Source organism: Aulonocara sp. 'chitande type north' Nkhata Bay, linkage group LG18 (assembly GCF_057382095.1).
Source record: "Aulonocara sp. 'chitande type north' Nkhata Bay isolate Kocher_YH1m ecotype deep benthic linkage group LG18, A_spYH_male_GT1.1, whole genome shotgun sequence".
NCBI lineage: Eukaryota > Metazoa > Chordata > Actinopteri > Cichliformes > Cichlidae > Aulonocara > Aulonocara sp. 'chitande type north' Nkhata Bay.
The window spans coordinates 34,004,840-34,028,412 of record NC_141361.1 but is presented as its reverse complement, the minus strand read 5'-3'; the positions used below and the strand labels follow the sequence as shown (position 1 = coordinate 34,028,412).

The 23,573-nt window shown below is 45.2% G+C and overlaps 1 protein-coding gene across 6 annotated transcripts in view; it reads right to left on the bottom strand.

Annotated features, from left to right (window-relative positions):
• The window catches only part of LOC147309048 (ryanodine receptor 2-like), a 319,734-nt gene that overhangs the window by 217,765 nt on the left and 78,396 nt on the right, over positions 1-23,573 (bottom strand). For all 6 annotated transcript variants that reach the window (XM_086273380.1, XM_086273384.1, XM_086273382.1 and 3 more), the window contains exons 4-8: positions 14,648-14,722; positions 14,342-14,420; positions 13,491-13,603; positions 9,566-9,665; positions 5,875-5,971 (exon numbers count right to left, since the gene is read on the bottom strand). In XM_086273380.1, the coding sequence (XP_086129506.1) occupies positions 5,875-5,971; positions 9,566-9,665; positions 13,491-13,603; positions 14,342-14,420; positions 14,648-14,722 (464 nt within the window). The remainder of the gene's footprint in view (positions 1-5,874; positions 5,972-9,565; positions 9,666-13,490; positions 13,604-14,341; positions 14,421-14,647; positions 14,723-23,573) is intronic.

The window sequence follows — 23,573 nt, the reverse complement described above, 5'->3', positions numbered from 1 at the left end:
AATAATCAAACCGTTTTAATATTAGACAATGATAACTTTATATTGTTTCTGTCACGGTTCTGGGTCAGTTTCAATGTTTTGGTTTATTTTGCATGTTGGAGTGTTTTGGGGTTGTCTGGTGTTTTGATTATTTGTGATATATTATATTACTGTGATTCTGGTTTGGGGTTTTTGTTCGCAGGTTTTGTGTGAGTTTAGTTCTGTGTCCTGTCTGCGTCCTCGTGTAGTGATCTCTTGTTTCCTGTTTTATTGTGAAGGTCTGCGTCTCATGTGAGTGTGTTCAGTTTTACCTCTGTCTCGTCTTGTTGATTACTCCCAGCTGTGTCCCTACATGTGTGTGATCTCCCTGTGTTTCTCTGTGGGTATTTAAGTTGCGTCTTCTGTCTTTGTAGTTGCTGGTCCGTCTGTGTATCCACCATGTTTCATTCGTGTGTTCCCTGCCGTCATCGTCATGTACCATCGTCTTCCTTCCTTTATATCCAGGTTCGTGTTCTTGTTCATGCTCAGTAGTTTAGTTGTCCCAGTATAGTTTAGTTCTCTGTTTTGCCGTTTGCCTATCTATACTTCGTGTTCAATAAATCACCTTCACAACTGCCTGCGTTTGGATCCTCCTTTACCTTTTCAACACGGCTCTTCTCACTCGCCAGGACAGTACGGACCAGCCAGATATGGATCCAGCGGCATTCACCCCACCCACGGAGCTTCGAGAGCTCATAACGGACTCAGCTTCAAAATCAATCAACCTGTGGCTAGAGCATGAGGGAGAAGCATTTCTCTACATTCTGGAAGCCAGGCTACAGCAGCTTATTTCCAATTATCCCTGGCTATTGGACTCACTGCACCCGCTGGTACAAAACTTCATTCTCCACGAACTCCACCTTCACCTGGAGGTCCCGAGTCGCCCGTCCAGCGTCAAGCCAAGTTAGCTGGTGGGTCCGAGAAGCCCACCCAGCACCACGCCTCGTCTGCTGGGGGTCCTGGAGGACCCAGCCAGCACATCCTCATGTCAGCTGACGGTACGGGGAAGTCTGTTCAGCCGTCACCTGCTGAATCATCCCCTGCGACTTCTACGCCATCACCTGCAGCATTCACATCACCGCCTGCAGCCTCACTGCCTGCTGCATCCGCAGCATCACTGCCTACTGCATCCACATCGTCGCCTGCCGCATCATCATCGCCTGCAGCATCATCGCCTGCAGCATCGCCACTGTCAGGTTCCACGGCCGCCACGCTGCCGTCCGGTTCCGCAGCCGCCACGCTGCCGTCCAGTTCCGCAGCCGCCACGCTGCCGTCCGGTTCCGCAGCAGTGTCTTCATCCACGCCTGCAGCGTCAGTCTCATCCATGCCTGCAGTGTCAGCCTCATCCACGCCTGCAGCGTCAGCTTCATCCACGCCTGGTCCTGCCTCCGTGTCTTCATCCACGTCTGGCCGAGCCTCCGTGTCTTCATCCACGCCTGGCCGAGCCTCCGTGTCTTCATCCACGCCTGGCCCAGCTTCAGCGTCCGGTCCTGCCTCGTCTGGTCCTGTGGTTGCCACACTGTCATTGGACCCAGCTCGTCCTGTTCCGCCTCGCCTCTGCCAGCCGCTTTCCAGGCCTCTAGTTGAGCGTCTGTCAGTGCGCCCCAGGGTGGCTGTGGCTACATTGTAGCTTGCCATCACCAGTGTGTGAATGTGTGTGTGAATGTGTGTGTGAATGGGTGGATGACAGGTTGTGTAAAGCGCTTTGGGGTCCTTAGGGACTAGAAAAGCGCTATACAAATACAGGCCATTTACCATTTACCAGCGTTATGGCCGTCAAGGCCAGCCTCCGGAGAGAGTTCGTCGCCACCGCTGGCTTCGCGGCCGGCCTCCGGACCTTCTCAGTGGCCGCCACTGCCTTCCAAGTGGCCGGCCTCCTGATTGGTTTTGTCTGCACCGTTGCCGTGTGCACGGACGGCCCCCAGAACTGTTTGCCCGTTGTCGCCGTTGCCGTGTGCACGGTCGGCCCCCAGAACTGTTTGTCCATCACCACCGTTGCTGTCCGCACGGCCGGCCCCCTGAACTGTTTTGGCTCTTGTGCTGTCGACCTCCGGGTCGACCCCCTGAACATTTCATGGACTCTTGTTGAGCTCTGGTTTGGTTTGGTTTTTGATCTGTTTTCCTGTGTTCTTAAACTGTTTTCTTGTGGGGTTTTTGGACTGATCTGGACTCTTGTGCTCCTTGTTTTTTTTGTTTTTTGTTTGGATCCTCCTTTACCTTTTCCACACGGCTCTTCTTACTCGCCGTGACAGAATTTATCTTGTAAATAAATTCACTTAACTACATATGCTAATGTAATAAATGTATAAGACTATATACTTGTACAACTTTTGTTATAAAGAACTTAGATATTAATTTAGTTATTAGTCAGTTATCATAGTTATAAATAGAAAGCCCAGAGTATTTTTTGAGACTGAGTAAACGAATAAATTATCAAAATTTCCCATTAATTACAATCCCCAAATTACTTTTTAATGGATTGAGATCATATTAATTGTTTGATCTATTTCCCTCATTTTTTTTATTCATAAATAATATACAGAGTCATCATATTATTTATTGGTGCAAATGAAACCTATTAATGTCTGTGAAGGTTCTCAGTCATCCAGGTCATCGTAGTCACAGGAGCTTGGAAAGAAAAGCGTCTGGACTTCTTTAAGTTGCTTGAAGACGTTTCACCTCTCATCCGAGAAGCTTCTTCAGTTCTAAGGTCAAATGGTGGAGAGTCCCAGATATAAACCTAGTGGGAGTGACCCCCCACAGAGGGACAAAAGGACCCCCTGATGATCCTCTAATCGCCTGAGCCAAGGTGGGAAACTGGGCGTGGGTCCCAATCAGCCAGAGTTTCGGGTGTGTTCATTGTGAAACCTGGCCCCACCTTATCATGCGAATTCCTGAGGTCAGATGGCCCAGGATGTGAGTGGGCGTTAAGGCGTCTGGGAAGGGATCTCAAAACTGGATTATAGATGGCAGAGAGTTGGTGTCGTAAACCCCGCCTCTGTTCAAAGATGGTCGCTCACAGTGGACATAGAAGCTTCTTTCACTCCTCTTTCAAACCATCTGTCCTCTCTGTCCAAAATGTGAACATTGGCATCCTCGAAAGAGTGTCCTTTATCCTTTAGATGCAGATGGACTGCTGAGTCTTGTCCTGTGGAGGTGGCTCTTCTGTGTTGTGCCATGCGCTTGTGAAGTGGCTGTTTGGTCTCTCCAATGTAGAGGTCTGAGCATTCCTCGCTGCACTGTACAGCATACACCACATTGTTAAGTCTGTGTTTTGGCGTTTTGTCTTTGGGGTGAACCAGTTTCTGTCTGAGCGTGTTGCTGGGTCTGAAATACACTGGGATGTCATGCTTGGAGAAAACTCTCCTGAGTTTCTCTGATACGCCGGCTACATAGGGGATGACAATGTTGTTGCGTCTGTCCTCCCTCGCTGGTGTCTGATCTTCTTTTCTGTGCCTCTTTGCTGACTTTAAGAACGCCCATTTAGGATAGCCGCACGTTTTGAGTGCTTCCTTTACATGTGTGTGTTCCTTCTTTTTTCCTTCAGGCTTAGAGGGAACATGTTCTGCCCGGTGGTGTAGGGTCCTGATTACTCCAAGTTTGTGTTCCAAAGGGTGATGGGAGTCAAAGAGGAGGTACTGGTCCGTGTGTGTGGGCTTCCGGTAAACTTCAATGTTGAGTTTGCCGTTCTCTTCAATGTGCACAGCGCAGTCCAGGAAAGGCAAACAGTTGTCCTTTGTGTCTTCCCTGGTGAACTTGATGTTTTTATCCACGGCGTTAATGTGCGCAGTGAAGGATTCCACTTCTTGTGTCTTGATTTTGACCCAGGTGTCGTCCACATATCTGTACCAGTGGCTGGGTACTCTTCCTTTGAAAGAGCCAAGAGCCTTCCTTTCCACTTCCTCCATGTAAAGGTTGGCTACAATAGGTGACACGGGGGAGCCCATGGCACAGCCATGTGTTTGTCTGTAGAAGCCTTCGTTGTATTTGAAATATGTAGTGGTGAGGCAGAGGTCTAACAGTGTGCAGATCTGATCGGGTGTGAAGTTGGTCCTGTCCTCCAAGGAGCTGTCTTCTTGTAGTCATTTTCTGACAGTCTCCACGGCCTCCGTGGTGGGTATGCAAGTGAAGAGAGAGACTACATCAAAGGACACCATGGTTTCATCTGGATCCAGGGTAAGTTTCTGGACCTTGTCGGTGAAGTCGGTGGAGTTCTTGATGTGGTGTGGGGTGTTCCCCACGAGAGGCGCAAGGATGGTAGCAAGGTGTTTAGCAATGTTGTAAGTGGCTGAGTTTATGCTACTGACTATGGGTCTGAGTGGGACAGCTTCCTTGTGGAGATTAGGAAGTCCGTAGATGCAGGGTATGGCATCCCCTGGGTAAAGGCGGTGATATGTAAGGCGGTCAATGATTTTGTCCTTTTCAAAGTCTTGAAGGCAAGCTATAACTTTCTTTTTGTAGCTGCTTGTGGGGTCTCGCTTTAGGGCTTCGTAGGTATTGTTGTCACTGAGGAGAGTAGTGATCTTTGTATGGTAATCTGTAGTGTTTAGGACCACGGTGCATCTTCCCTTATCAGCTGGTAAAACAGTGATGTTGTGGTCTTTACTCAGGGAAGCGACGGCCTTCTTTTCTTGTATTGTGAGGTTGGATGGAGGGACTTTGGCACTGGAGAGCGTGGCTGAGACTTTCATCCTGATTTGCTCTGCTTCTGTCTGTGATAATTTATTAATCCGTATGGCAGATTCTGTGGCTGTGATGAGGTCCACTATGGGCAACTGTTGTGGAGAAATGGCAAAATTGAGTCCTTTGGCTAATACTCTCTTTTCAGGTTCAGTGAGAATCCTGTCTGAAAAGTTCTTAACCCATTTCTCCTGACTGGCATCAGGTGTGTTTTCTTCTCTGGGTTGTGTTGGTTCAGAATGAGGAGTGTGTGTTTTTGAAAGCACGGTGTGAAATTTCCTGCGTTGTCTTTCTTTTCCTTTAGAGTGTTGGGCCCGCTGAGCCTTGTCCACAAACTTGTAAACCTCTTCTAAAATTGGAGAGGGTAGAAGGATTTCCAGTTCCTGCAGGGTCTGGCTGATCTTGATCTGGAGGGCATCTATGGTGAAATGGACCTGTCTTATCCTTTCACTTAAAAGGTGATTTTGTGCTCTCTGTAGAATCAAGTCTGCTCTGTATCCCCTGACAGTGGATCCAAGGCGCAGGCTCTTAGGAACAACTCTGCTTTGTCTACATCTTAGGTTGAAACGGAGATGGTTCCTATAATCCGCTAGTTTCCTTGATTCCCTTTCATACTCCCGCACCAGTTGAAGGGTGTTCCTCCCAAAATGTACGGCAATATGTCTGTGAAGGTTCTCAGTCATCCAGGTCATCGTAGTCACAGGAGCTTGGAAAGAAAAGCGTCTGGACTTCTTTAAGTCTATTAATATTGGCAGTGAGTCTTAATCCCTACATTCCTTATGTAATCCCTCTTCTTTAGCTTCCTTATGTTTTCTAAGTGTTGATCCTTGTAAATATAGAGTTAGAAATCTCAACTATATTGGAACAACACTGTACAGCCATTGACAGTATGCTAAATTGGGGTAATGTGTGCATTTCTCTTTTTTCTCCTCTTGATCCAGCTGTTTCTGAGAAGCTGCACTTTGGGCACCGGTTCAGCTCACTGAGCCAAGCAGGCGACCATACGCCACACGGCTGAGAGTGGGTTCGAATCCACTCTGACTCTCTCTCTTGCACAGACAGCATCATAGCATATGTCATCTCAAGGTAACTTATACAGGAAGGTTAAGACTCTCTGTGTGTGTGCGTAAACTGAATTATTTCAGAGCAGTAGCACCACTAAGCTTTGCACCTTACCGCCTTTGCTCGTCTCCATGCTCCCCAGAAGGAACTGTTAGGCACTCGTCCATGTGACCGTGAAGTAGGCGCAGAACATCTCCTCCAATAAGGAAACCTAAAAGAAAGCAAAGGGTGAGGATTTTTGTTTTTTTATTAAATGAATGGAGATAAAAGGGGCAGATAGGAGGGCAGATCAGAGGGTGAAACTTGATACATAATTCTCCAGAGAAATGACAAAAAAGCAGCAGTACACCTGCTATCTTGCATGCGTTGCTATTTTTGAAACTCATTTGAGTATTCGGATGAACCTGACGTGGGAAGGCAGCAACTGATCTTTATATTTCTGAAACACCCCTGTTCAGATATATAAAGATCAGTAGAAATACTTGTCCAAATGAAAAACAGCTATGTTTCAAACAATGGCACTCAAAACATCAGCGTCGGTGAAAAAGTGAGTCATGAACTATTTCTGGACGTCCCACAAAAATGAGAATTTGGTTACAGATACAAAATTGTGAAAAGCTCCACAGCATTTTGTATAGAGGTGTTATACTGAAAAAAGATGACTGACGTTACTGCACCCTACTTGGTAAAATCTAGACAGAGAATTATTAAGAAAGGTTTTCAGTCTGTTTGTGGATATAGTAATAGATGTAACAGAGGTCAGCAAGCACCTTGTTCCAAAGAACAGGACCACAATAACAGAAAGCACTTTCAGCAGACTGTGATCTGATTCTGGGAACAGTTAAAAGATCTGAACCTGATGACCTGAGAGGTCTGACTGGGCTGTAGACAGTGAGCAAATCAGAGATGTACTGGGGCGGGGGGACTAATAGAACTAATAGAAGAATTTTAAAGGTAATTCTATATTGCCCTGGAGCCAAATGAATAGAACTGAATGAGCTGAAGACGTCCTACTAATGATTTGGGGAGTGCTGCAAACAGAGCATTGTGATAAGCTATTCTAATAATCTCACCAGTAGCTGCCTCGTCCTGAGCCTGGTTCTTCCTGTTAAAAGGGAGTTTTTCATTCAGACTGTCACCAAGTGCTTGCTCACAGGGGGTCATCTGCTCGTTGGGGCTTTCTCTGTAATATTGTAAGTTCTTTACCTCAAAATATAAAACTACTTGAGGCAGCTGGTGTTATGATTTGGTGCTTTATGAATAAAGCTCAATTGAATTGAACTAGAACTAATCTACTCAATATGAACAGGATCCACTTTCTCAGTGTCATTTTGAAGATAACAACCCATGTTCCTCTCTGGAGCATCCATTGGAGTGTGAATGTCAGACAGCAGAAAGAAAAAAGTGCTTGTTTTAGGCATGTTGTATAAATAACTATGAGTATGTAAATTAGAAAAGCGTTACAGAAGAACCAGTCCATTTATGATTAAATAAACCAAGGACTGACCCTAGAGAAACTCTGATTGAATTTTCAGTTTTTAACCTTTGATTTTGATGGGAGCCAATCAAGAACCTGACCTGTTAAACCAACAGTGTCACAAAGCCTTTGAATTAGGTTGTCATGGTCAACAGTGTTGAAAGCAGCAGAGACATCAGGAAGAACTGTGAATCACTGTTGATCCTCCTGTTCATCAGTAATAACTGTTTAGTAAGAGCTGTTTCTGTGTTATGATGAGCTCTGAATCATGACTGCTACTTATCATTAAGACTGTGAGTTGAAACGATTTTCCAGATACTTTGCTGAGGAGTAAAAGATTAGACATACGTCTGCAATTATTAATTACCAATAGATTACAGTACCAATAGATTACAGTACCAATAGATTACAGTACATATAAGTGACACAGGGAACCTGCCAGACTGTAGAGAGCTGTTGATAATATTTACTAAATGGTTTATAAAAAGTGAGATGCAGATCTGAACAGTTTGGTGGGGACGGGGTAAAGTAAAGAAGGTTTGCTGAAGATTTGCCAAATGGAAGGCCATGCTTTAAACTGCAGGGCGTGACACAGATGGACAGGGTTTAATGTGAACAACATCACAGGATCTTTGAGGTCTGCTGGCTTCCTGTTGGTGACTGATCCATTGTTATTGCTTTGACATGAGCACAGTAAGTAATATATTGATGTATTAGTAATTGTAGATGTTGAAGAGTTATGTGATCATGAGGTCCCAAAATGGGAATTATAGGAATAATGTTTTTATCCAGGTTGTAAGCTAGGGATAGGAATACTGATAAGAATTTAGCAATTCCATTAGTAGTGCAGTACGCTATTTTCCTCCTCGCCACACAAACTGGAATCAGGTTCTTTACAAGAACCAGTTCTCAGCTCCACATGATAAGCAGCTGGAATAAGTGCGGGTTGATTAGGACTGGCATAAGGACCCAGATGATAGTAGCTGGACTGCTCAGACTGAATAGGTGGTAAAGAACTGATTTAACCTGCTGAAATGGGAATACAGAGTGGACAATAGGAGATGTTCGAGAACAGACGTTTTAGTTTAAGTTCGTTTGAATGCTTGTATTTGACTTTCCAGTTGGGCTGTTTTCTGGCTGAGCTGAAGAGTAGCCAGAAGGCAAGATGGTAGCAGATCTCTGAGGTGGAATCCGTCTGTAGCTATTTACCATTGGGTGCCATAGGGTGGCCAAAGGGGGGATCCACAGAGTAGAAGAGTACACACTGACAACAAACTGAAATGGGTTGAAAACACCGCTGCACTCTACTCTTTTAATATCTGTCGGACGGACAATGCTCAGGATTGTCTATGAGTCTGTTGTGGTCAGTGCCATCCTCTGTGCTGCTGTATGCTGGAGAAGCAGGTTGGAGGTTGTGGATGCCAACAGACTCAATAAACTGATCCCCAAACCAAGTAACATTGTGGGGATGGAGCTGGACTCTCTTAAGATGGTGTTGGAGAGTCCAAGATAAGGACAATACCTCCTACCGACTCCATGATGTGCTGGCCAGTCGCAGGAGCATGCTCAGTGAGAGACTGACATGACCAAAATGCACCACTGAACAAGACAGGAAGTCATTCCTGTACAACTCCTCCATCTAAAGCACAAGTACACATTGCAATAGTTGCACATCCTTACTAATTGCACATCCTCTACCGAGGCAGTAACAGTACAGTATGATAAAACGCGCACCTCTTTGTCGACCATTTATATTTAATTAGTGTAATATAGAGGGATATTTATAATGAGAGCTATTTGTATCTATTAGAGTCATGTTGTTATCATTTCCAACTTGTAATATATTGTTTTATTTAGTTACTGTTCTTACAGTCTTGGAGTAACTGTGACTACATAATTGGACAGCGGTAATCCAGGTAGTATATCGCAGCTATATGGTGGAAATAAAGCATTTTGACTCTTGCTATTGACGTCTGTTTAAGAATGTAAGTAAAAACTTCTTAAGTTGTTAAAAAGATGACAATATTTGTTTTCAGTGCAGCTAAACTTTAATAAACTGTCTTCTACAGAAAAACCTGATAAGTCCAACTATGACAGGCTCGTATATAAGCCGACTGTTACAACACATGAACTGTGCATGGATGGGGTTTATGCTATATACTTGTCCCTTTTTTGAGAATACAGATTATTTAAGGGTCAGATTATTGTTCGATTTATTTTTGGTTGTTGTTATATATATTTTATATTTTATATTCTTTATATTCTGAACAAAGGTAAAACTGCAAAAAAGGAAGAAAAAAGAAGAGAGAGAGAAAGAGATAAGGATACCTTGTGCTACTTCACTCCCAGAACAGATGGGAGCCACACTCCACAGTGTCTGCTGGAAGGCTGCATCGACATGGAGACTGCCATTACCATAGGACAGGTGCTACAGGAAACAGACGTGAGTCATGTTTGAACTATTTACTGACACACCACACTGAAATATATACAGAAAGTATTTCCAAATCAGAAACACCAGTTAGACAGTAGGAAAAGCAAATCAGTCCTGATTCATGAGATTATGTGATTATTCAGATACTTTCACAGTACAGGATTAGAGGTACAGTTTTATATTCTATAAAGTAAGTGTTTTAAATATATAGAGAGGGAAAAGGAAAGCAGAGCCAATGGAGAGCAAGATGCTGCAGAATGATTTCGGGAAATTAGGGCCGAGTCACACAGGCATAGAGACCCTTCAGCTTTCATCTGGCACCCACGGGTCCCAAAGGAAACATTTATTTCCCAACTGTGTTGAGATTTGTGACATGATCACATTATTTGTGCAGATTTCTCAGTTGTCATATAATATTACAATCCAATCTATAACTTTAATAATAAATGATGAATACAACAAATACTATACATTTAATAAATAATTATAATATAACTAATAATAATAATACATTTTATTTAAAAATAGCGCCTTTCAAAGCACCCAAGGACACTGTACAACAGATAAAAACACAGAAACTGGAAGTAGTTTTGTTGCCTAAACCTCAAAAAAAGACCCAATAAAATAGTGAATAAAATTGGAAAGTATTTGCAGTCTCTTGTGATTGTATGCCAACGCTACAAAACCTTATACTCTTTTTAAAACTAGTGTTATAAACACCAGTTACATCTTTACAATAACTGTGCAGATAACGGTCTGTAAACCAGTTATTAACCAGAGTATAAACACTGTTATCTTATTGTTTTTCTACAGTAAATGTATTTATAAAGGTGCTACTGACATGAAATTATCACCAGATGTTGGCAACAACCCATCCAATACAAAGATGCAAAGAAGATGTCCATGAATCTTCTTTAGATCAATAGAAAGGAAGATGGCGCCTGTGTGTTTGGCATGCCGTCTATCGCTCTCTTCTATTTGTTTTATTTTATTGTTTTTAGTCAATTTTGTGCAACATGTCAGCCCTACATTGTTTTATGATCGCCAGACATTATAGGAAATAGGCTTATCTACCCAAGCTTTAGCTTGGTTTGGAAATGACAACCAAGGCTTTCTGCCTCCTGATTTGGAAGTAACACCACCTAACTGGCGCTCCTTACCACTGCCACTGGATGTGCGGAAGCGACGCAGGAGACGGGGTAACCGTGAAGGTCGCCTTGTCAAACTGAGACTCAGGATCTCTTGTTTTCCTCATGAGCTTTGCTCAATTTGTCGATCCTGCCCGCAACTCTTGGTGCCGTTGCGTGCTTTGGACCCGGTGGACTCCTGCTTGGTTCCTGTTGTGGGATCTCTTGAGAAGGGTTCTGCAAAACCTTCTCCTCTCCGACATCTGCGTTGGCGTGGAGTGGACCGAACAAACCTCCGACCTGTGGATCTGGTTGTTGCTGCCTCGGAAGCTCCCGAGCAAATTCCTCTCAGGTTGGGATTAATTAACGCCAGATCGGTGGCAAATAAGACATTTATTTTGAAGGAATTTTTCTGACACAATTTGACACAGTGGATCACGATTTGCTGATCTCCCGCTTACAGCACTGTGTGGGAATTTCTGGTTCGGCACTTTTGTGGTTAAAGTCCTATCTCTTATGTAGCTTCATCCTCTGTGGCCCCTCTGCTTTGGGGTGCGCCACAGGGATCTATTCTTGGGCCGTTATTGTTTTCATTGTACCTCTTGCCTCTTGGCGCGATTTTCCGAAAGCATAAAGTGCCATTACATCTATACGCAGATGACTGCCAGCTCTATTTACCTTTTAGTCATTCTGATAGTCTCCCAACTGGACCTCTGCTTGACTGCCTTACTGATGTCAAAGCATGGATGGCAAAAAACTTTTTAAATTTTAATGATCAGAAGACTGAAGCAATTTTATTTGGCCCAAATCGTTCTTCTCATACTCCGGATGTTGATCTTGCAGCTTTGACTTCCCAACTAAAGAGTTCGATCACAAATCTCGGAGTTAAAATTGATTCTGCACTTCTGTACAATCAGCATTTTATCACCTCAGACGTTTATCAAAGGTTAAGCCCTTTCTTTCCAAGCGTGACTTGGAAAGCGTTATTCATGCCTTTATTACCTCACGTTTAGATTATTGCAATTCTCTTTTAACAGTGGTTGGGCAGGGCACTTTGTCACGCTTGCAATTAGTGCAAAATGCTGCGGCGCGATTTTTAACTGGCAGAAGAAAATTTGATCACATCTCTCCGATTTTGGCCTCTTTACACTGGCTTCCAATTGAATTCAGGATCCGTTTTAAAGTCCTTTTATTGGCTTTTAAATCTCTAAATGGTCTGGCACCTGTTTATTTGTCTGACTTGTTGAAGCCCCACTCGTTCCCTTCGGTCAGCTGAGCAGTTGCTGCTTTCGGTCCCAAAGTCACAGCTGAAACTTAGAGGACACCGAGCGTTCTCTGTTGCAGCGCCGATGCTTTGGAATAACCTTCCTCTCCATATTAGACAGGCTGCATCAGTGCCAGTTTTTAAGTCTTTATTAAAAACCTATTTTTATTCTCTGGCTTTTAACTCTGTGGGTAACTGATATTTATTTATTTATTTTTTTTTTATTGCTACATCTGGTTTTATTACTATGGGCATGTTAGTATTGTACAGCACTTTGGTCTACCAGGTGTGTTTTTAAAGTGCTATATAAATAAATAAATGATGATGAATTACATTTTGTGTAATAAGGAGAAATGACATGGGGAAAACGTACTGAACACATGAAGAAAGGGAGGCACAAAAAGGCATGGAACTGCTGAAATCTATCAGTAATTAAACAGCAATCCTGCTTGGTGCAAATTAATTTCAGCTGGTTCCAGCTGATGGCCTATAAAGAGACGTCTCATTACCAAGGTGTGATCGTGGCTCAAGAGTTGGGAGTTCATCTTGTAATCTGGAAGGTTGTCAGTTCGAGCCCCGGCTCCGACAGTCTCGGTCGTTGTGTCCTTGGGCAAGACACTTCACCCGTTGCCTACTGGTGGTGGTCAGAGGGCCCGTGACGCCAGTGTCCGGCAGCCTCGCCTCTGTCAGTGCGCCCCAGGGTGGCTGTGGCTACAATGTAGCTGCCATCACCAGTGTGTGAATGTGTGTGTGAATGGGTGGATGACTGAATGTAGTGTAAAGCGCTTTGGGGTCCATAGGGACTAAGTAAAGTGCTATACAAATACAGGTGTCATACATGAAACATCTCATGATGGGTAAAACCAGTGAGCTCTCTCATGAAGGTACTGGTTACAGAAGAATTTTTAAACTGCTAAAGGTATCATGGTATGGGGCAGTTCTTCATCATATGGCACTAGCATGCCTCATATAACTGATTAAAAAAAGAAAATCTGCTGCCATCTACCAGGATGATGAACATTAAATAAGGATGTTTCACACAGGACAATGAGACGATGATGCTGCTAGAATCCAATCACCTGACCTGAATCCAGCTGAAAATCTATGGAAAGAACTAAAGACTGTGTCAATTTTTATTATTACGCAAAACTTAATTTATTGACATCTATGGTTTGATTTCTCTTGGCATGTACAGATTGGATGGGATGTGACTGACTTCTGCTGAGAATTTCTGTCGACAGCACTTTTAGAAATATATTTTTTTAGAAAATAGGTGATGTCTTCAATATTTATTTTGCCTGCTGTAAATATAATTTGTAAATCCTACTAGTACTAGGACACATCTTGCCACATGAAGAAAGAAAGCAAGCAACATCAAGATCTGAGTTCATCTTTGCTGGCATGTTCCCACACACAGCTGCTACTGACCAGATATCTTTCAGAGGAGACGCTGACCAGGATGAGATCATCTCCCACTCTAACCTTTTCTCCCTCCGAGCGCTGCTTTGATGCTGGATGGATGGTCCACCAGCATGCCTCGCCTACACACACACACACACACACACACACACACACACACACACACACACACACACACACATCATCATCATCATCATCATCATCATCAGTATTACAGGAGATAAAGCAGCGATGTGTCCATGAAAAACAAACTTGTGTCCATTTCCTTGCTGGGTGTGCACCACTTTGGTTCAACCCTGAAACTGTTGTAATTTCCATGACTTTTAAAAAGAGAGCTCAGCAATAAGGCAGACAGTAGATCTCGGTGTGGTGCATTATGTTTCTCCACAGCAGCTTTCATTTATCAGCAGTCAGACTCTATAATAATACCGAGTTTCATTCCAGTAATGATGTCAAGAAACTAAAAGCAAACAGCAGCATGACACACAAAACAGACGTTTTGCTGAACTTGTTCTCGCTAATACAGCTATACAGGAGGGTGTGGGGGGTGTATATGATATTTAACATATAACAACTTTATTTTGTTGAAGCTAGTTGATGTTTACACTCTGCGTAACACTCCTTTATCCAAAATTCACAACTGGTGAATTTTTAAAGAAAGTCAACTTTTTGGATTATATGCAATCGTGTGAGCAGTCAAATATTTTCACTTGGGCCAGGCTGGATATTTTACAGTGTTACACAACAAGGACTATCTGAAGTGTTTTTATTTATTATCGTTTTCCATTGTTTTAGCTTTTAAATGAGACACGCTCATTTCGTTTAGCGGTGGTGCAGATATTTGTACAAAACATAAATACCTGTGGTATCCTCCTGCAGCCCCACGTCAAAAGCCAGTTTGTCTGTGGATGAACGCGAGGTGGACAGGCAGCACAGGTACTAAACAGAGAAACACAAATAAATAAAATGATTTTATCAATCAAATTATCAAGAAATGACAGTACATTCACTGAACCTCTAGAACTGTGCGTGAACATTTAAACATTGTGCCTTAGCAGAGGGATGAATGAAAGGCTTTTCTTTTTCTTATTCCCAACTATGTTACAACATTCATGATAAAAGGATCTTTTTGCACTATGTTTTTAGATGTAGTCTGTGTCACTGACCATTCCACTGTAAGAGTGTCGCAGGAGCACAGCATGTCCATACAGTAGAGTCCTATGACCTCCTCCCTGGGCCATCTGAGAGAATTATTGAAAGACAACAACACAGAACGTTAAAGCACACATGTCAATAAACAGGAGAGCTAAAGCTGCCAATACAATAGACACAGGCAGAAATAAAATTTTGGCTTTATATAAAGAAAAACAAGATGTTTCATAGCAGCTTAGAGGTACCCTTTGTAGAAGTGTAATCATTGCTACGTCACGGCCATCTTTCCATCCTTAGCTCATGGCGTAATTACAATATTCTATTGATTTCAAATGAAACAATGACTTGGGCACTGAGCCGATGGACTCACTGCTAACACCTGCTTCACATTCAGAGTGTCTTTTCTGGTCTAACAGTTATATTGCTGCTTAGAATATGACACGTGGGGGGTTTTTCTTGACACTTGAGCAGGCAACCACATCCCACATGTCTGGGCCACAGTGCACAGCTCTGAGTCTGCAACCCTCCACTAGCCAATGAATGCAAAAATTATCAAATTATTTTGAAAAAGAAATTCTTCTTATAACAAAAACGTTTCATTATATTTTGTTCACTGCTATTGTTCTCAATTTCTCTGATTTGTGATGGATATATCAAAAAACTATATGCCTGATATTGTGAAGTCCACAAAAGTAGCTCAGACTACTCAGGGCCTGAGAGCTGTTGGATTTTGACCAGGCACCCTCAGTACAGGAAGGACTGGAGCCGGCTCTCTGTTTAAAAAGTCCAAGTCTTTGACCCTATGAGTATTATCCAGTAGGCAAACAGAGCTTGGATGGAGCCGGGGAGGAGACCTGCCAAGCTGTAACTGCTTCCTGCTGATGTCAATCTTGCTTCATCTGAAAGCGTGCTTGCCAGGGTGGGCCTCCGATCAAGCCCTCCCCTCAGCCACACCCATTATCAGCAGCTCACCTCTAAATCTGTGCACTTGGCAACTAACTGGGTATCATTAGTGATGACCATCATTCAAAAGGTAGGCCACTACCCTTTGAATGATGTAATAATAATAATACAGGTTATCATGTATACTTGTATTCCATGTACTGTAGGTCAAAATCTACATCAGTATAAGCAGCTCTTACAGGTTACTCTGGCCTCTAACAGTAACACACCCCTGGGACCCTGGGAGAGCGTCACTTTAACACTCAGCTCTCTCTTCATCAGGACGGACCGTAGCAACGAGCCAGACACCCCATGATCCCAACGCACCTCCTACGGGAGACCCCTAGGGACACGGTCAAATGCCTTGTCCATTTCCACAAAATACATGTAGTGGTTGGGCAAACTCCCATGCACCCTCCAGTATCCTCAAGAGTAGAGAGCTGGTCCAGTGTTCTGCGACCAGCACAAAAACCACTTTGTTCCTCCTGTAGCCAAGGTTCAACTAACAGACGAACTTTCCTTTCCAGCACGCTGGCATTGACTTTACTGGGGAGGCTGAGGAGTGTGATCCCCTTATAGATGGAGCACACCCCCTGGTCCCCCTTCTGAAAGATGGGAACCACCCTCATCTCCAAAACGCAGAAACAAATTAAATCAGTTTTGGGGTTTTTTTTGAGGAGGCAGACATTGTCTCCAGACTGATGTGATCTAGAATTAAATTTCTCTATTGATTAATGCATAAGCTGTTTTTTGACTTCCAGTTCATGAGAAAAGTTTTCTTAGCAATCCATAAGGAACATATGTGATGTGTTTACTTATCTAGTTCACTTTTTCCCCCTAAGATGGACAGCTTGGGTGAGGTTGGGATCCAGCAGCTAAACCACGTCGTCACATATCCAGAGCCTTTTGACAGGTGTGCAGGACCATATAGCATGCATATAGTTCTCAGCAGAGTTGTCTTTGCAATGGGCACATTTGTCTGAGTATGTAAGGCCCATTTGGAACAACCTTTGTCCTCTATAGTGTGCTCTGTAGAGAATTTTGTATTGTACAAGTTGTAAGTTGGGCTTTTCTGAAGGTGTTTAAGCGTATCGTGTCCAGAATCTTTTATCTGGATTTATGGAAAGATCTTGCTCCCAATTGATGGTTTGGAGGGATATTGATTCATCAGTTTTAAACAATAGCTTATAATTTTGGGCAATAGGCATTTGAGGGTGCTGATATTTAAAAATTGTGGGACCAAGTAGGTATTTCTAGATTCAGTTGATTGGGATTAAATTTTTCCTGTATTATGGACTTTAGTTACTTATATTAAAGAAAGGTATTGTTGCTGATTCTATAGTTTGATATGGAACTTTCCTTACTGTTTTTTACCCCTTTCTCATGCCACGATGACAATTGTAATATTTTCTTTCTCTGACAAGTATATGGAATGTTCCAAATGGGTGCTGGTTTACATGGGATAAGTGAATGCCATGGTCCTCCAGTCCTTCCCAGTCAACCTGCCTTTTCTGCTTTGTTTTGATCCCATTGTTTCCTGGACAGTTTTCCTACCCTGAAGCCAGCCACACCCGCTGGCAATCATACTCACCTGCTGACGATGATTCTCATCACAGGCACACTATTTCACATAATGGCTGGACTTCAGCCAACACTGGATCATTGAATGACACAGTGCCTGAACAGTCAGTCAGTGCTATGGTGAAAGATCCCTTGTCCTTCGTCGTGGTTAGTCACCCAATTATCGTGTCTTGTTTAGCCAGGACAACAATCGGGAGAGTGTCGAGAGAGCCGTGCACCACTTGCAAATATTTCTGAATGGATTTTTGAGCGCCACAGATCGAGAGAGGGATTCACTGCATGGGAGCTGGGAAATCATCATGGAGGGAACCACGTTTTTTGATACTGCTTCGCACGTCGTTGCTTGTTTCTTCACTGTAAATAAATTCACTGTCGCTTCTCAGGAAGTACTGCATTTGGGTCTTGTTTCTCCCACAAGCTTGACAGTGAAGACTTAGTTTTTAAGATTAAGATATGTTAAGGCTTTTAAAGCAGTTTTGATGCTTAATATTGGAGTTTACAATTGGCAAATGAGAGATTTTTACTTGTCCATAGAATGCTTATTCTAGGTCCAGCCAAGCCCTGTCTAATATGAGCTTGGTTTAATCCATTTTGAAACATGTAGCAATCTATTGGATAAGAAGTAGTGATAAAAATGTGCTAGTGCTAGACCACCATTGTGCTTTGGGTTTTGTAGAATATTTAGACTTATCTGTGATGGTTTATTTTCCATAAAAATGTACGTTTTGTTGGTGTCATCTGGGGACCACCGCCTCATTAGCACGCCATCCTGCAGGAAAAAACAGGGAAGGGTTGCACTTTCCCCACCAGTGACAGCAGCTGTAAAACAGGAACTGAAAGACTCGTAATTTTTCTGTGATTTAAACAAAGTAAGAGAGGGTTTATTAGGGGTCAGTAAAAGCAAGTGCTTTATTTTAAGCGGAATCATTGTTTTAATGGTGGCAACTCATCTGCCCTATTTTCAGACTGTTGCATTTACATGGACAGTGTGCACTAATAAGAAGGCCAGTAAATACCTGCAGAGGGTAAGGGAAGTCCTGAGGAGTCAGCTGAATAGATAAAAGAAGTTCCAGACAATCAACACCTATGTCCTGTACTTGATCACCTATGTCGGTGATCAGGTACCCTGCTGGGGTAATAAGCTGGCCAAAGGAGGAGATAGAAGCCACTGACATCAAGACAAGGAAGCTCCTCGCCATTCTTGGAGGGTTTCACCCCAAATCCAGCACCCTGAGATGGTGCGCTAAGAGAAAGGAAGGAGTCTAAGGACTGGTGAGCAGCAGAACCACTGTCCAGGATGAGCCAACCAACATTCATGAGTACATCAGAAGATGGCCACAACTGACTTTGTGATTAGTGAATACCTCAGGCAGCAGAAACCCGAGAAAAAAGAGGAGCAAAGAGAAGAACCATCATCAAAGGACAGGCCCCTGCATGGTATTTACCACCAGCAGATAGAGGAGGTGGCTGACATCCAGCAGTCCTACCAGTGGCTGGACAAAGCTGGACTGAAAGACAGCACAGAGGCTCTAATCATGGCAGCAAAGGAACAAGCTCTTAACACAAGATCCATACAGACTGGGATCTACCACACCAGGCAAGACCCCAGGTGTGCAAAGATGGTCCTCAGACAATCCAGCACATAACAGCAGGGTGTAAGATGCTAGCAGGCAGGCCACACATGGAGCACCATAACCAAGTGGCCGGCATAATATACAGAAACATCTGTGCCGAGTATGGCCTGGAAATGGAATACCAGCCCAGGGTGGTCAGGAATGACTGAGCTAAGATCCTGTGGGACTTCCAGATACAGAAAGACAAACTGTTGATTGCTAACAGTACACAACATCCGAGAGCTGAGAGTGCAGTCCTAGGAAGAACTTATTTAATGTGCAGTAAATGATGCGATGGATATTAATGTGATATCAATATCTACTTTAATCTTTAAAATCTTGATAGTATTGTTAGAATATTAACAGAAGTAAGTTTGTTGCCTCGGGCTGTTTCTAGAAGTCTTCTGAGTTTATTATATGTCTGCTGCTTCAAGAGCAGAAGGATCAACCTATGGTCTTCTTCAAAGTCAGACTTAATTTACACCATTATCCACAACATTGAGACAGTAATGATAAAGACCTAACAGCAAGTGATACTGAGAACTTCAGAGAGGTCACCAGGAGCAGGTTCATAGCATAAATGCTAGTATTACGATGAATACATTTTGTTGGCTTCTCTGATTATTAAAGGAATTGTGAAACTATAGTTGCCATGGTAAGTGACACCATGCATTATAAAGCACCTGGACTACTGTTAAATCTCACATGGTGTAATTTGACTGTGTCGCACAAATGCTGTGGCTTGTTCTGTCAGTGCAACCTAACTTGACAGAGTACCTTCATTTTAACCTGATGACAAAGCGCCAATGATGTTACATCTACCGTGTCTAAAATGGGTGACAGTGTAACTATTAGCTGTAATCAAACAGCAGTAAATATAGATTAGTATACTTTACATTGATGCTAGATTGTAATTTTACAGTGTTGTATGCATGATGTGTCAGAAATCAGTTCAGGTTGGTTGCCTTAATGTGTCAGTATATGCCTAGATTTATATTTGTAAGTGCATGTGTTTGTTTGTGTCTGTTTTTCATGGTTCTCGCCTTGATACCTACTGAGTGTGAAAAATATACCACTAATACCACTACATCTGCACTGTGTACCAAGTTGCCAGTCTACCACAGTTTATCAGACTCAGAGCTAATTACCAAATTTGATTCACCACAAAACTGTTCACATGAATAAAGCAGATCCATCCATCCATCCATCTTCATCCGCTTTGTCCGGGGCCGGGTCGCGGGGGCAGCAGCCTAAGCAAAGAGGCCCAGACCTCCCTCTCCCCAGCCACCTCCTCCAGCTTATCCGGGGGAATACCAAGGCGTTCCCAGGCCAGCCGAGAGATATAATCTCTCCAGCGTGTCCTGGGTGTGCCCCGGGGCCTCCTCCCGGTGGGACATGCCTGGAACACCTCACCCAGGAGGCGCCCAGGGGGCATCCTTGTCAGATGCCCGAACCACCTCAGCTGGCTCCTTTCGATGTGGAGCAGCAGCGGCTCTACTCTGAGCCCCTCCCGGATGGCCGAACTTCTCACCCTATCTCTAAGGGAGAGGCCAGCCACCCTTCGGAGGAAGCTCATTTCTGCCGCTTGTATCCGCGATCTCGTTCTTTCGGTCACTACCCACAGCTCGTGGCCATAGGTGAGGGTAGGGACGTAGATCGACCGGTAAATTGAGAGCTTCGCTTTTACACTCAGCTCCCTCTTCACCACGACGGACCGGTGCAGCGTCCGCATTACTGCAGCTGCAGCCCCAATCCGTCTGTTGATCTCCGGCTCCCTTCTCCCATCACTCGCGAACAAGACCCCGAGATACTTGAACTCCTCCACTTGGGGCAGGAACTCATCCCCGACCCGGAGTGGGCACTCCACCCTTTTCCGGCTGAGAACCATGGCCTCAGATTTGGAGGTGCTGATCCTCATTCCCGCTGCTTCACACTCGGCTGCGAACCGTTCCAGTGCGAGCTGGAGGCCCTCACCCGATGAAGCCAACAGAACCACATCATCTGCAAAAATCAGAGATGAGATTCTGAGGCCACCAAAGCGAAAGCCCTCCGCCACTTGGCTGCGCCTAGAAATCCTGTCCATAAAAATTATGAACAGAACCGGAGACAAAGGGCAGCCCCAGCGAAGCCCATCACCCACCGGAAACGAGTCCGACTTATTGCCGGCAATGCGAACCAAGCTCTTGCAACGGTTGTATAGGGATCGAATGGCCCGTAGCAATGGGCCAGACACCCCATACTCCCGCAACACCTCCCACAGGACACCCCAAGGGACACGGTCGAATGCCTTCTCCAAGTCCACAAAACACATGTAGACTGGTTGGGCAAACTCCCATGCACCCTCAAGTATCCTGGAGAGGATAAAGAGCTGGTCCAGTGTTCCGCGACCAGGACGAAAACCGCATTGTTCCTCCTGTATCCGAGGTTCGACTAACGGACGAACTCTCCTTTCCAGCACCCTGGCATAGACTTTCCCAGGGAGGCTGAGGAGTGTGATCCCCCTGTAGTTGGAACACACCCTCCGGTCCCCTTTCTTAAAGATGGGGACCACCACCCCGGTCTGCCAGTCCACAGGTACTGCCCCTGATCTCCACGCAACATTGCAGAGGCGTGTCAACCAGGACAGCCCTACAACGTCCAGAGCCTTCAGGAACTCGGGGCGGACCTCATCAACACCAGGGGCTCTGCCACCAAGGAGTTGTTTAACTGCCTCAGTGACCTCGCCCCCGGAAATTGGCGGGTCATTCCCCTCATCCCCAGACTCTGCTTCCTCCTCGGAAGACGTGTCAGTGGGATTAAGGAGGTCCTCGAAGTATTCCTTCCACCGCCTGACAATTTTCTCAGTCGACGTCAGCAGCGCTCCGCCAGCACTATACACAGTGCAGGTAGAGCACCGCTTTCCCCTCCTGAGACGTCTGACGGTTTGCCAGAATCTCTTCGAGGCAGTCCAAAAGTCTTTTTCCATGGCCTCTCCGAACTCCTCCCACACCCGAGTTTTTGCTTCAGCCACTGCCCGAGCCGCATTCCGCTTGGCCTGTCGATACCTGTCGGCTGCCTCCGGAGTCCCACAGGCTAACCAAGCCCGATAGGACTCCTTCTTCAGCCTGGTGGCTCCCTTCACCTCTGGTGTCCACCATTTGGTTCGGGGATTACCACCACGGCAGGCACCAACCACCTTGCGGCCGCAGCTCAATGCAGCAGCTTCGGCAATGGAGATGCTGAACATGGTCCATTCGGACTCAATGTCCCCAGTCTCCCTCGGAATGCTGTTGAAGCTCTGCCGGAGGTGTGCGTTGAAGATCTCGCGGACTGGGGCCTCTGCTAGACGTTCCCAGCACACCCTCACTACACGTTTAGGTGCACCAGGTCTGTCCAGCGTCTTCCCCCGCCACCTGATCCAACTCACCACCAGGTGGTGATCAGTTGACAGCTCAGCCCCTCTCTTTACCCGAGTGTCCAGAACATATGGTCGCAGATCTGCTGATACGATTACAAAATCGATCATCGACCTACGGCCTAGAGCGTCCTGGTGCCACGTGCACTTATGGACACTCTTATGTTCGAACAGGGTGTTCGTTATGGCCAAACTGTGATTAGCACAGAAGATCAATAACAAAGCACCGCTCGGGTTCAGATCAGGGAGGCCGTTCCTCCCAATCACGCCCCTCCAGGTCTCGCTGTCGTTACCCACGTGAGCATTGAAGTCTCCCAGCCGAGCACCCTCCAGCACCCCCCCCCCCCCCCCCCCCCGGGACTCTAAGAAGGCTGGGTACTCTGAGCTGCCACTCGGCGCATAAGCGCAGATGACAGTCAGGACCTGTTCCCCGACCCTAAGGCGTAGGGAACAAATCCTCTCGTCCACCGGGAAAAACCCCAACGTACCGGCAGCAAGCCGAGGGGATATTAGGATACCCACCCCAGCCCGCCACCTCTCACCAGGGGCAACTCCAGACTGAGACAGAGTCCAGCCCCTCTCCAGGAGACTGGTTCCAGAGCCCAAGCCATGTGTAGAGGTGAGCCCGACTATATCTAGCCGGTACCTCTCAACCTCACGCACTAACTCAGGCTCCTTCCCCACCAGAGAGGTGACATTCCATGTCCCTATTGCCAGTCTTGGCAGCCGGGGGTCAGTCCTCCAGGGCCTCCGCTCCTGGCCGCCACCCGGCACACAATGCACCCGACCGCTATGGCGCCTCCTGTGGGTGGTGGGCCTGCGGGAGGATGGGCCCATGTCTCCTCTTCGGGCTGTGCCCGGCCGGGCCCCATGGACTAAGGCCCGGCCACCAGACGCTCGCCCTCGGGCACCCTCCCCGGGCCTGGCTCCAGGGCGGGGCCCCGGTAACCCTATCCCGGGCAGGGTAAACTGTTCCCTCGGTGTCCTTTTCATAAGGGTCTTATGAATCGCTCTTTGTCTGGTCCCTCACCCAGGGCCAATTTGCCATGGGAGACCCTACCAGGGGGCAAAAGCCCCCAGACAACATAGCCCCTGGGATCCCTGTGACACACAAACCCCTCCACCACGATAAGGTAGCGATTCAATAAAGCAGATATTTAATAAAAGTTTGAGTCATGGCTGAAAGGGAACACTGAAATTAGCTATCTGAAGTGTCATTTTGCTGAAGCCATTTGGAATCATTATTTAGCAAAGCTCCACTGCTTAACCAATCATCCTGTATAAGTTTTTTTTGTGTGTAAAGCTTCTGATAGCTTTGGTGTTTAAAATAAATGTACCCGTATAAACATGTACCTATTTGTAGTCTCAAACTTTTTCTGCAATTGTTCTTATTAGAAGCTAAAAAAAAAA